The sequence below is a fragment of the Saccostrea echinata genome, unplaced genomic scaffold (genome assembly GCF_033153115.1).
Source record: "Saccostrea echinata isolate AGI-Se365-2 ecotype Australia unplaced genomic scaffold, CSIRO_AGI_Sech_v1 ptg000054l, whole genome shotgun sequence".
NCBI lineage: Eukaryota > Metazoa > Mollusca > Bivalvia > Ostreida > Ostreidae > Saccostrea > Saccostrea echinata.
The window spans coordinates 26,995,926-27,007,500 of record NW_026889803.1 but is presented as its reverse complement, the minus strand read 5'-3'; the positions used below and the strand labels follow the sequence as shown (position 1 = coordinate 27,007,500).

Genomic DNA, 11,575 nt, shown 5'->3' with positions numbered 1-11,575 from the left:
TCGTTTCCACTAAAAATACTGACAGTATTTCAGGTTTCCTTTCTTTCTTTCTTTAAACTTATTTGGGAGATATAAATTATGAAGCCCATTGAGCTCATTATCGCAGACCTTTTGTTTTCGCGATATAACCTAACACTTTCGCGAATAAATGAATACATTTTGCGATACAATGCGGAAGTTACCGTTAATTCCTGCAAGTTTTGTGTTATATAAGGTTTTTTTTTAACTGCGGAAATATGATGAATTCAGTGGGCTTTCGTATATAACCAAAAAAAAAAAAACTTTCAGTATGGAATTCCATATACAACAGCCAACTGCTTACTGCCAACTGCTAACTGCTTACTGCCAACTGCTCACGGCTTACTTCCAACTGCTCACGGCTTACTGCCAACTGCCACACATATTTGAATAAATTTTCATGTTTATATTGATATTTATGTGAATTTTCAAAAAACCAGGCGCGGATCCAGGATTTTTTTTTACAGGAGGGGTCCACCCGAGTAAAAAAAATCCAACCCAGAAATTAAAAACAAAAACGTAAACGCCTTTCCTAAACGTAAAAAGCCTATTTCGGCGGGGGGGGGGGGGGTTGACATCTTATGCTTCATATCTATAACTTTTCATATCAACTTAACACGGATCCACGTTTTCTAGGGGGGGGGGGGCGGGGGGGGGGGTCCAAGGTCACCGTGGCTTTTAGTTGGTTTAGTATATACATTAAATAACTCTACAAATTCCAGGGGGTGGTCTGGACACCCACCCACCCCCTCCCACCGACCCCCCTCTAGATCCGTGTATGTAAAATATAACTTATTTGGGAAAATAAAGAGATATAGATCTTTAATTTGAGAAAATATTTCACTACAGAAATTAAAGGAAAATGGAAATTTATTTTCAAAACATCTTCCCCCGAGAAACAAGAGATCCTTTTTTTTTCAGTTTTTAATCATTCCAAAGGTTTTGTTGTCTCACGGTGGGGGGGGGGGGGTGTTTTTGAAGATTAAAAACAGGAAAATAGTCATTTTATTACCAATTTCAAATGAGATCACAAATAAAAAATGTACTTTATCACTTTATCAATCTCATATGTTAAATTTTACATAAGTTAAAACATACGGTGAGATTTAACAGTCATTTATCCATTTTCATTTTCATGAGTATTTGAAAATGGTAATGTTTTCAGCCTGATTTCAATTGATAAAATTTTCTACCCCCTTATGAAAGGAATTGTAAATAAGAGTAATTAATTTTTTGTCACTGGTTTTTAAAATTAGTACAAATGAACTTTTCTTTGCTTTCAAACAAGTTTTTATGTCCAAATTGCCATTTATATTGAATTAAATGGATGGAAAATTTAGGCGGGAATCGAGAGTTAGTGTGCGTAGTTCTTACAATAATAACAAAATTTGGAGGATTTTAAAATATCGAATAATATCTTTCGGATATTCTTTTTACCCTAGGAAAAGTACCTATGTGTGGGAATTTTTATATGTGTCTTATGTAAATCGTTTTAATGGCTAATGTTCGATCTGTTAGATCTGTAAAAAACATTCGTGGTGGTGGTGGTTGGGGGGGGGGGGGGGCGGGGTAACCACTAAATTTCCAACATATTCTATATACAGTAGTTCTCCCTTACGGAAGCGTATTAGTGCCAAGTACTGTTTTTTTTTTTTAAAAGTTGGTAATTCCATTTTTTATCTTGGCTTTTCCAACTTTAAAGTTGGCTTTTCCAACTTAAAAAAAACATTACGTGGCACTAATACGCTTCCGTAAGGGAGAACTACTGTATATAGTATATATAGTAAATGTTACTCAAGACCCTTTTAAAAGTTTGTTCTTTTGTCGTATGTGACCCCCCCCCCTTTACACGCATTAAAAAAGCTATCAAATTATTTGCCTGCAACGAAATGCAGAAATTAAATGGTTTGTTTTTTAAAGAGGAAACACTCCTTCTTCCGATTTACTCCTTCCTCGCCTTCACAGTTTAAAAATTCCTAAATCCGCCAAATTTTGTTATTATCGTAAGAACTACGCACACTAACTCTCGATTCTCGCCTACATTTTCCATCCATTTAATTCAATATAAATGGCAATTTGGACATAAAAACTTGTTTGAATGCAAAGAAAAATGTTCATTAGTATTAAGTACTAATTTTAAAAACCAGTGACAAAAAGTTAATTACTCTTATTTACAATTCCTTTCATAAGGGGGTAGAAAATTTTATCAATTGAAATCAGGCTGAAAACATCACTATTTTCAAATACTCATGAAAATGAAAATGGATAAATGACTGTTAAATCTCACCGTATGTTTTAACTTATGTAAAATTTAATATAAGAGATTGATAAAGTGATAAAGTACATTTTTTTATTTGTGATCTCATTTTAAATTGGTAATAAAATGACTATTTTCCTGTTTTTAATCTTCAGAAACACGTGCCCCCCCCCACCCCCACCCCCACCCCACCCCATCCCCTTGAGACAACAAAACCTTTGGAATGAATAAAAACTGAAAAAAAGGATCTGTTGTTTCGCGGGGGAAGATGTTTTGAAAATAAATTTCCATCTTCCGTTAATATCTATAGTGAAATATTTTTTTCAAATTAAAGATTTATATCTCTTTATTTTCCCAAATAAGTTATTATTTACATGCATGGATCTAGAGGGGGGGGGGTCGTTGGGAGGGGGGTCCGGACCACCCCCTGGAATTTGTAGAGTTATTTAATGTATAGACCTATATTAAACCATCTAAAAGTGACCTTGGACCCCCCCCCCCCTAGAAAACGCAGATCCGTGTTAAGTTGATATGAAAACTCATAGATATGAAGCATAAGAAGTGACACCCCCCACCCCCACCCCACCCCGCCGAAATAGGTTTTTCACGTTTAGGAAAGGAGTTTACGTTTTTGTTTTTTTGTTTTTTGTTTTTTTTGTCAAGAAATTTCTGGGTTGGATTTTTTTTTACTGGGGTGGGTCCCTCCTGTAAAAAAAAATCCTGGATCAGCGCCTGGTTTTATGAAAATTCACATAATTATCAATATGAATATAAAAATTTATTCAAATATGTGTGGCAGTTGGCAGTAAGCCGTGAGCAGTTGGCAGTAAGCAGTTAGCAGTTGGCAGTAAGCAGTTGGCTGTTGTATATGGAATTCCATATTTCAGTGACACTTATGCTTAAAAAAATTAATTTTCAAAAAAGGATAACACATTTCCTGAATAGAATTTTATGACATCTAGTCTATGTTTAAATAATCTTAATATAACTAAAATAAATTGTTAACTTGTTGTGTTTCTTGACTGTTAAATCACAAAGATGAGTCTCTAAAAATATTATTTTGATTTAAAACTTTGTTTATATTTTTTCTCTCCATCTTACATGTTCTTGAATGTAAACCAGGCGTAAAAAAACTTGTGAATTTATTTTAGATGGCATTGGCAGATAAAGAGGGGGATATCACCTTAATTTTTTTTTCAATGATATTTAAAGGCACAGAGATCCAGTGCTTTTTCTGGCTTTCTTGACAGAAAATAAATTACTAGTATCATGATACTAAATAAATGCATTAGTTAACTTTGAAAAAAAAGGTAATGTTTAAACGATTTTAAGATTTTTATGGTAATGTCTTACTAAATTTTTAAAAATAATTTCATCAAAATGCTTATCACTATTTAAAAAAAATCTGCAGTTTGACTTAATTATTTCTTAGACAATATATGTGAAATGTGTGTATTATTTCGGCACTTAGAAGTGCATAGTTCTAAGCAAAAAATATAACTGATTGTTCATATTTTTACAGGCAACGGATACCACATACATGTACCTGTACCTTGGTTATTTTAACTTATTCTTATTTTCGTATAGGAAAAAAATGGAAAAACAGCACCCCCTCCTCCCCCTTTTTAACTCTCTTTGATGATTACAAGAAATATGAGCGAAAGGATAATCACTCAAAATAAATTTTTATTTTATTTTTTTAATAATTGTGCAAAATTTGCCCAGTATATGGAATTTCTAGCGTTCTCTGTAAATAATAAATTCAAACCGGGTTGAATTGATCTAGATACAAATATATGTAGAACCCAATCTGTCATGGCGTTGAAGGTCTTTGCGGGTCTTTCTAGGTTGGCTCATTTTGTTGGAAAACAAGTTTGCAGAGAAGCGACAAACCATACAAATATCTTAAATAGAGGAGTCCAGAAGAGTAAAGCAATATACCCGTTCTATGCGTACGTTTTAAGATACGCAGTGTATTTTAAAAGATTTTTTTTATGTAACGTTAGATCTATTTATTTTGCATAAAAATCTTATGGATAATGCAAAACAAATATGTATTGTAACGGTAAATTTACATTGGTTAAGTCTCCTGAGTGTAAGCTCATATTAATGATAAATGAAATTTTAATACTGCCCGACAGTGACCAGGTGATTGTTCCATTCAGCAGGTTGGGTCCAGTTTCCCAAATGGGATATAAATAATAACCCATTTGGAATATAATGTCCCAAATGTGTTATAAAAAAATGAAGATTTTTTCTTTTAGCTAGAAATATTATAACTCCACATCAAAATAACTTCAAAAGCAACAACTTGTGGTTAGCATTTTTTTTCCGTACCCCAACTGATTTTATCTAAGGAGATTGATCTCTTTGAAAATCCTAAACTTTCTGGGGATCAATTTCATAAACTGGTTGTCAAAAAACTTGCAAAAGTTATTGCATTCATGTATATTATGTTGATATAAATATTTATAGCCAAAATAATTTTTTTGCAGTAAATTTATATATCCCATTTGGGATATCATTTCCAAAACAGGCTATCATACCCCATGTGGGCAACTGTTCCTAACACAAAATATAGCATTTTATTATAAGAAATAAAATAGCAACAGTAGTCAGTATAGTCAGGAAACACTATGGAAAAATATTCATAGTATGATGCTGCTACCATATTACATGTAATATACGTCAAAATGAAACCAAGTAGACCCCTTTCATATATAAAGGTAATAATACACAGTCTGTATTTATGAATGGGGTAATTAAGAGATGTGATGGATTCCAATATACCCAGTAAATCGACTAGTATGAGAAAAAGTTTTAAGAATGACACTATAATCAGCCTGAGCTGTGATTATTAAATTATTTTTTGTAGTTCTTGTTAATATAATTGATTTTCTTGTTTCCACATTTATAATTAATTCACATATAAACTCAAGTTATTGAAGTAGCTATAACTTGGTATGATTTATTTTTTCAAGGGGTTTTCATACAACAAGAAAAAACAATGATTTGATGGAATTTTTTGACCCAGAGGCAAATTGGGCTGATGGACCTGTCAAATGTGGTAAGGAACCTGGGAAAATCCTTTCCCATATATGCATAAAGATTTAATATTTTGCACTAAAATGATGGGGAATTCACTGTTTTTAAATTGCTATTTCTTTTTCTCAGGCAGGCCTTGGAGGAAAGATGAATTAAGAATAAAGAGCAATGAAGACCTTCATAAATTATGGTATGTCTCTGTGATAGCACTAAAGATATAAATGAGTCTGAGATTTAATTTACATTTATAATATGGAGGGTTCTCTACTACACATCAATAACAGAAAGTATTGCTTGATGATTCAGATTGATTGATAAACAGATTTATAACAAATACAGACTTGCAGATATATACTAGACTAGTTTTTATGCATATTTTTTGATCATTGCATGAATTGCAGTGTTTTTTTGTTTTTTTTTTAATGAAATATATTTGCCAGTTACATTTAATACTAGGAGTATAAAACAAATCAGACAAGTAACCCGGTAGTAAAATCAATTTCGAAAAAAGTAGTAAAATATCCACCACTGACAAGGTACATGCATTTTGAGAACCTTTCATATCTGTGTTGCATTCAATTTTCATCTAATTCTAGAATATTTTATTCTCAGTTTTTATTTATTTATGAACTTATTTTTTGAAAAGTGAGTAGGGGTGCATTTTTACTATTGAATTCTTAATCAGTGTGGTCTAACTAACAAGCAAGTAGATGTTATGTCATTTTTTTTATTTTGAGTTTACAGACTGGTTTTGTAATGAGAACCATGATTTCTTTCTTGTCATTTAAGGTACATTCTTCTGAAGGAGAGAAATGTGATAATGACATTGGAAGCAGAGCTGGAGAGACAGGGCAAATTTTTAACAGATGGATGGAGAATGGAAAAAGTAAGTCAGATAAAAATATCTGAATGTTTTAGTTCACCTGCTCTGAAAGTTCAAAGTTCAGAGTGATCTTTTGCAGCTAATCAGTCACTTTTCTGTTGTCAGTTGATAAGCTTTGCACATTTTATTTAAAAAAAATTTAACAGTAGAAATTGAGTAATTTCTGATTAACCATACAGAGCATCCTGAACTAGAATGTTCAAAGATTAAAGTTTTTCAATAAAAGGGTTATATGTTTCTAATTAAGGGAAATGATAAAAATGGATAGGGTCATTTCAGAAATATTCTGCTGAAAAGCCATATTAGTTCATTTATCACAAACTAGAGAGGAAAATATCTTTATGAAAGATAGACCCAAGTTGGCTAAAAGCTATCCTTGATCAGGCCACTAAAAGTGGTTAAGGATATTTTAAGGAATTTGTTTAAAATTTATACATATGGGGGCATCAGTGTTTCACAAACATATCTTGTTTTTATTTCACCAGGGTATTTTAATTAAAAATTACAAAGGAGAGTATTTAAAAAAGCAAGCCTATGTAAAATATATTCTTGTATTTTCAGGTAGAAGTTAGCATGGAAAATCTGTTATATGTTGTGAAGGAGAGAGACATTGCTTATAACAAGTTAGAAACAGGAGAAACTGGTGAACCAAAAATTTATCAAATCAGAAATTCGTTAGGCCTTAAGTACAACCGCACTGAATCAGAACATTTAGTCCCACAATTCATGAACAGGAAGTTCAGACTAATGCACTCCAAATATGAACCATGGATGGCCAAATGGATACACAAATATGAGGAAATGAAACGTTTAAGGCAAGGAAAGCGTGAGAACTATTACAAATTCCAAGCTAAAATGCTGCAGAAAAAATATGGACTCTCAGAGAAAGAAGCTGTGAAATCTGTTAATTATCACAGACAGAAAAGCAAGAGAATGAGGGATTTCTCTGTTGTTTAATATTAATTTGAATAAACTTTTTGTCTTAAACCTCTCTCTTTATTTTCATTGCAAAAAAAAAAAAATACATATGATTATGACTTTAGGTCTGTTTAAAAAGATCCATTTGGGTTTCAGCTTAGCTGAGGCAACAGTGCAAATTACACTTAGTAAGATATGTAATGGATATATGCCGAATACTGTTCTATATGTAAAATTATCAGACTGTTTGAGGCCCGTTAGGGCCGAAAACAGTCTGATAATTTTACATATAGAATTGTATGAGGCGTATATCTTACTTAAAACATTGCTATTTAAATGTCCAAAAGTTACCTGGAGGAGTCCGATAATTACACAATAGGAGTTCAGGCATCAATAGTTTTCTACCTGAAACCATCTAATAAGTAGACAAAAGAAAAGAGAAAGTTTTTTTTTCTTTAGACAGTAAAATCAGTGAGTGAACTCTTTTGTTTCATTCATTCATTCAATGGCAGTCGTTTGGCTTAGCAGGAACTATGGACAGTGGTCAGGTGATGAAGGATTTTTTTTATGATTCGGAATAATTTTTTTCATTAAGTGCGTTTGAGATTGATACAGATAAAGTGTTGGATAATATCTTCAAAATGCATTTGAAGTAAAAATGCGGATTTTTATCTAAAATTTCAATTGGATGACATAATGAAAATCTTGGATTTCAAAAGTGAGGTCATTGACGAACAAATTTCGTTAAATGAAGAGATTCGCAGACTGGTTCTTTATCAGAAATGGATTTAAATTGGCTTATTCACGGTGCTGTATCGAAAACGCTTTGCAAAAACCGATTAGAAAGTGTTAGTTTTGAGGAAGGTTAAAACTCCAGCTTCTTCTTGGATTTGCTATTTTTAACAACATAATTTCCTCACGTTCGCTTTCCCGGAATTTTTCTCCCTAAATTAATTTTTGGTTTCTGGACAAATTAAACCTTGATTTCACTCTAGTTGTTGTTTTTTACTGTCCGATTTTGTTATCACTGCCGTCCGATAATATATTATTGGACTGTTAATTATTATTATCGGACGGCTACAGGTAAATTTTTAGACTGCAAGAACAAAGGCATGACGTCACAGCAATGTTTTAAGTGAAAATACAGTATTTCCAAACAAAAAATTCTCAGGAACCATATAAACATACATCTTTTAATCAATAAAATAACCTTTCATATGTTGCTGTTACAGTACAGATTGTGCCTTTAGAGTGAAGAATGTCTGAGAAGTCAGTTCATACCTTCATGAACTTTCCAAATTGAAAGAAATTACTTAAATTGCACGAAAAGGTTCAATGTTTTTTAAAAGAAATTTTAGACTTCTTCCTCAAGAATAATGGGAGATTTTTTTCAAACTATTGTGGAAGCAACAGTACTATATCATATACTAGTAGTGTGAATTGAGATCGTAGTAATTTTCCCCTTTAGTCCATTTGGTAAAGTAGTAAGATTTGGGTGGTTGTTTCGACCTATGGGCTTTTTGTCCTCAAATCTGACCATCTGCACCAAAAAAGGAAAACTAATGTATTTTATATATCTTTAAAAGAACGCCACAATTTAGGGTGACGGTGGCCCTTTTGAGCATATACATAAATATATCTAAGAAGTCCCCGTTTTGTTCTGCTAAAGAATGTTCCCTAACAGGCCGTACTTTTAGGAAATTGCTAAATAACTCGGGTTACTCAACAGATAAGACATTTCCAACTTAGTTAAAGACAAGAAAAAAACAGTTTGAAGGCTAAATATTTAGCCTTAGAGCTGACTCTCCAAAGAAACAGAATAGCAAACCAAAAGAGCAAGATGTACCGAGCAGATAACCATCCTCACAACGTCACGGGTGTGTCTACACGTTGCTGTTGGACCCCTGACAAATTTCATTCGATATTCTACGGGCTTGCTTCCCCTATTGAGAAGCACCAATCAGATCGGGGCTTTCATCAGATGATATATAACGTAAGCAGAAAGTAAGCAGCCGACTCTTCAAAGCACGAATGCTCAATGCACGTGTTACAGGTTGTTTGTCACCAAAAGGGTTGATGTGATTCGTCGAGAGATCGATAAGAAAAAACAATCAAGATTTATTTTTTTCCCCGAAAGAGGTCACTGCAGTCAGCCCGTAGAATATCGAATGAAATTGGTCAGGGGTCCAACGGCAAAGTGTTGACTCAGGACCCCTGGTGTGAGGATGCGAGCTCGACTATCTTTTCTACCCTCAAATCGTATTTCTTACGAACTTCAGCATCAGTTGTTCAAATCAATGAATTTAAAAGACACTTAGTATTAAGATCAATTTATTCAGGGCAAATGTTAACATATTTTTCAAGCCTCTCCATTTCTCTGTGAGCAGCTTCAATTTCTTTCTGGATTCGGGCTTCCTCTCTGTTCTGTTGGGCCCGGTCCTGCTTTTCGGCCTGTGCCTTCTCTTGAGACTCTGACAAACAGAAACAGTAAATTAACCAACGGAAAAATGTACAACATTTAATTTAGTTACCCATTTAAAAATTTGCTATCCCAAGTTTCACCCCTTACATCCCATAGATAGGTTTCTTATATATATATGTATGTATCCGGACAGAGTTTTAACTGTTTGTCCAACTCGAAAACTAGGTATATTCATTGTAAACTTCACATGTAAATTAATATTTATGTTATGCTGTCAACAGATATTAACCTTAATATTACATGAATAATTAAACGAATAGCTGTTTTAATTGTTTAAGTATTTGATTTTTAATTACCTCTCCATTTCTCAAAATCCTCTTTTTTGTCCTCGAGCAATCTGGGTGGTGGCATCTTTGGTGTATCCTCCGAGAGGAATGTAAGACCAAATGCCACACCACCTTTCTTTTCTGTCACTTCGTTTGTAACCATTGTTCGCAGTACTTTCTCGTAAACCTCCTTTTCCTCCTTCAACACTCCCACTTTGTTCTTTTTGGCGAAACAGCTCTGAAAGATACCCATGATCTTTTCAGCTACGTCTCTAACAACAAAAGATACTCTTTGTGACGTCACAATGATTGTTATTTATGATGTCATAATCCTTAAAGACATTGCCAAACTTCCGCCAGAGTTCGTTTGTACCAAACTCTCTCTAGATGAGGCCTCGACGAGTTTGGACATTGCATCAAAATCCCCCCTCCCTTTATAATATTATAATTATCATCGTCATCATAAAAAATGGAAGGAAATAATCTTTAAAAACCACTAAATGCAGCAATTTTAGGGAAAATAAAAGAATATAATTATAGTCGAGTTAACGTCCAAAATATGGAAGTACATACTAAAAGCTTGTGAAACTGGGTTTTAAAATATAACTTATAAGTAGTACTTTTTATTGATATATTATTTGATTTATATACTCAATAACCTTTATGATTCTACATAAATTTCTTATGATGTAGAATGTCCCCAGACAGTCGTTTTATTGAATTGTTGAAAAAAAATATATATATGTATACTAGATCTTTTATTTTCAAGCTTAACTTTCTTTGCTCTCTCAAAAATGCACAGACTATCTTTTTTCCACTTTGAAAACGGGCATCTCATGTGTTATCCAGTGATCATCCCTTATGCTACCTTGACCTTAACTCACACTACAGAATTTAGTCCACAAGATCCAAAGTTATATGTGGTCTACTTTTTTTTCTACAAAATTTATTTTTAAGAATAAGGCAACGAAGTTCCCTTGAATTTTTATTAAATAACACCCCTCCCAGACACACATCCCTTTGTATAAATTCGAAATGAAATTCTACAAGAAAACACAAATCACCTCAAAAAATAAATTAATTAACTGAAGAAAAAAAACCCAATAAAATACACACCTACATGAAAACCTTTTTTGAAGAAATTATTGAGGGGCCATTCTTTTACCATTAGGGAAACTATAAATATAAAGTGACCACATTAATTATCAGAATAGTACATTAACCGTATCAATAATCTGTGTTGTTATAAGAATTTTGACTAGTTTTCAAATCTGTAAAACTCTGCTCCGTAGTTCTTGGAAACAAGTGCACGTGTTGATTGTATATTTTACCTATTGTTTATGAATTTTTTTAGAAGCAAAAGTGCCTGCCTACTTCAAGTCATATAATGAGGTACTCTGTTTTGTTTGGAGAAATTCTTCAAAGCTACTTTTTAGTTAGTTTTAAACATTTCAGCATCAAAAGTTCAACATCCTTGTATGTTTCTATCGTTTATTTTAAGGATACTAAAAGTCCTGTATCTGAACTTTTGGAAACGGAAATCACTCCAAAAGAAGAATCTTGTATAAAACCTGCAGGAAACGACAAATAAATCGATGAATATTTCTCTTTTCTGCGACATAATTCTCCCAATTTTAGTGTTTCTTTTCAACATTTTTAAAAATTCTGGTATACTAGTATTTCCATCATCATGGTTAAAAGCAGTT

At 32.9% G+C, this 11,575-nt stretch overlaps 2 protein-coding genes across 2 annotated transcripts; one reads left to right on the top strand and one right to left on the bottom strand.

The window, feature by feature from the left end:
* The first annotated feature begins 4,085 nt into the window (after window positions 1–4,085).
* LOC133205269 (large ribosomal subunit protein uL29m-like) lies at window positions 4,086–7,190 on the top strand. Its single transcript, XM_061341042.1, has 5 exons — window positions 4,086–4,227; window positions 5,257–5,342; window positions 5,450–5,510; window positions 6,110–6,206; window positions 6,765–7,190. Exons 1-5 carry the CDS (start codon window positions 4,091–4,093, stop codon window positions 7,158–7,160), a joined length of 777 nt encoding a protein of 258 aa, XP_061197026.1. The 5' UTR covers window positions 4,086–4,090; the 3' UTR covers window positions 7,161–7,190.
* A 2,251-nt stretch (window positions 7,191–9,441) lies between these two features.
* LOC133171531 (uncharacterized) lies at window positions 9,442–10,152 on the bottom strand. The gene is made up of 2 exons (XM_061306293.1): window positions 9,900–10,152; window positions 9,442–9,592 (listed from the first exon to the last, which is right to left on the bottom strand). The coding sequence occupies exons 1-2, from the start codon at window positions 10,120–10,122 to the stop codon at window positions 9,453–9,455; spliced, it is 363 nt and encodes a 120-aa protein (XP_061162277.1). The 5' UTR covers window positions 10,123–10,152; the 3' UTR covers window positions 9,442–9,452.
* Window positions 10,153–11,575: the final 1,423 nt, after the last annotated feature.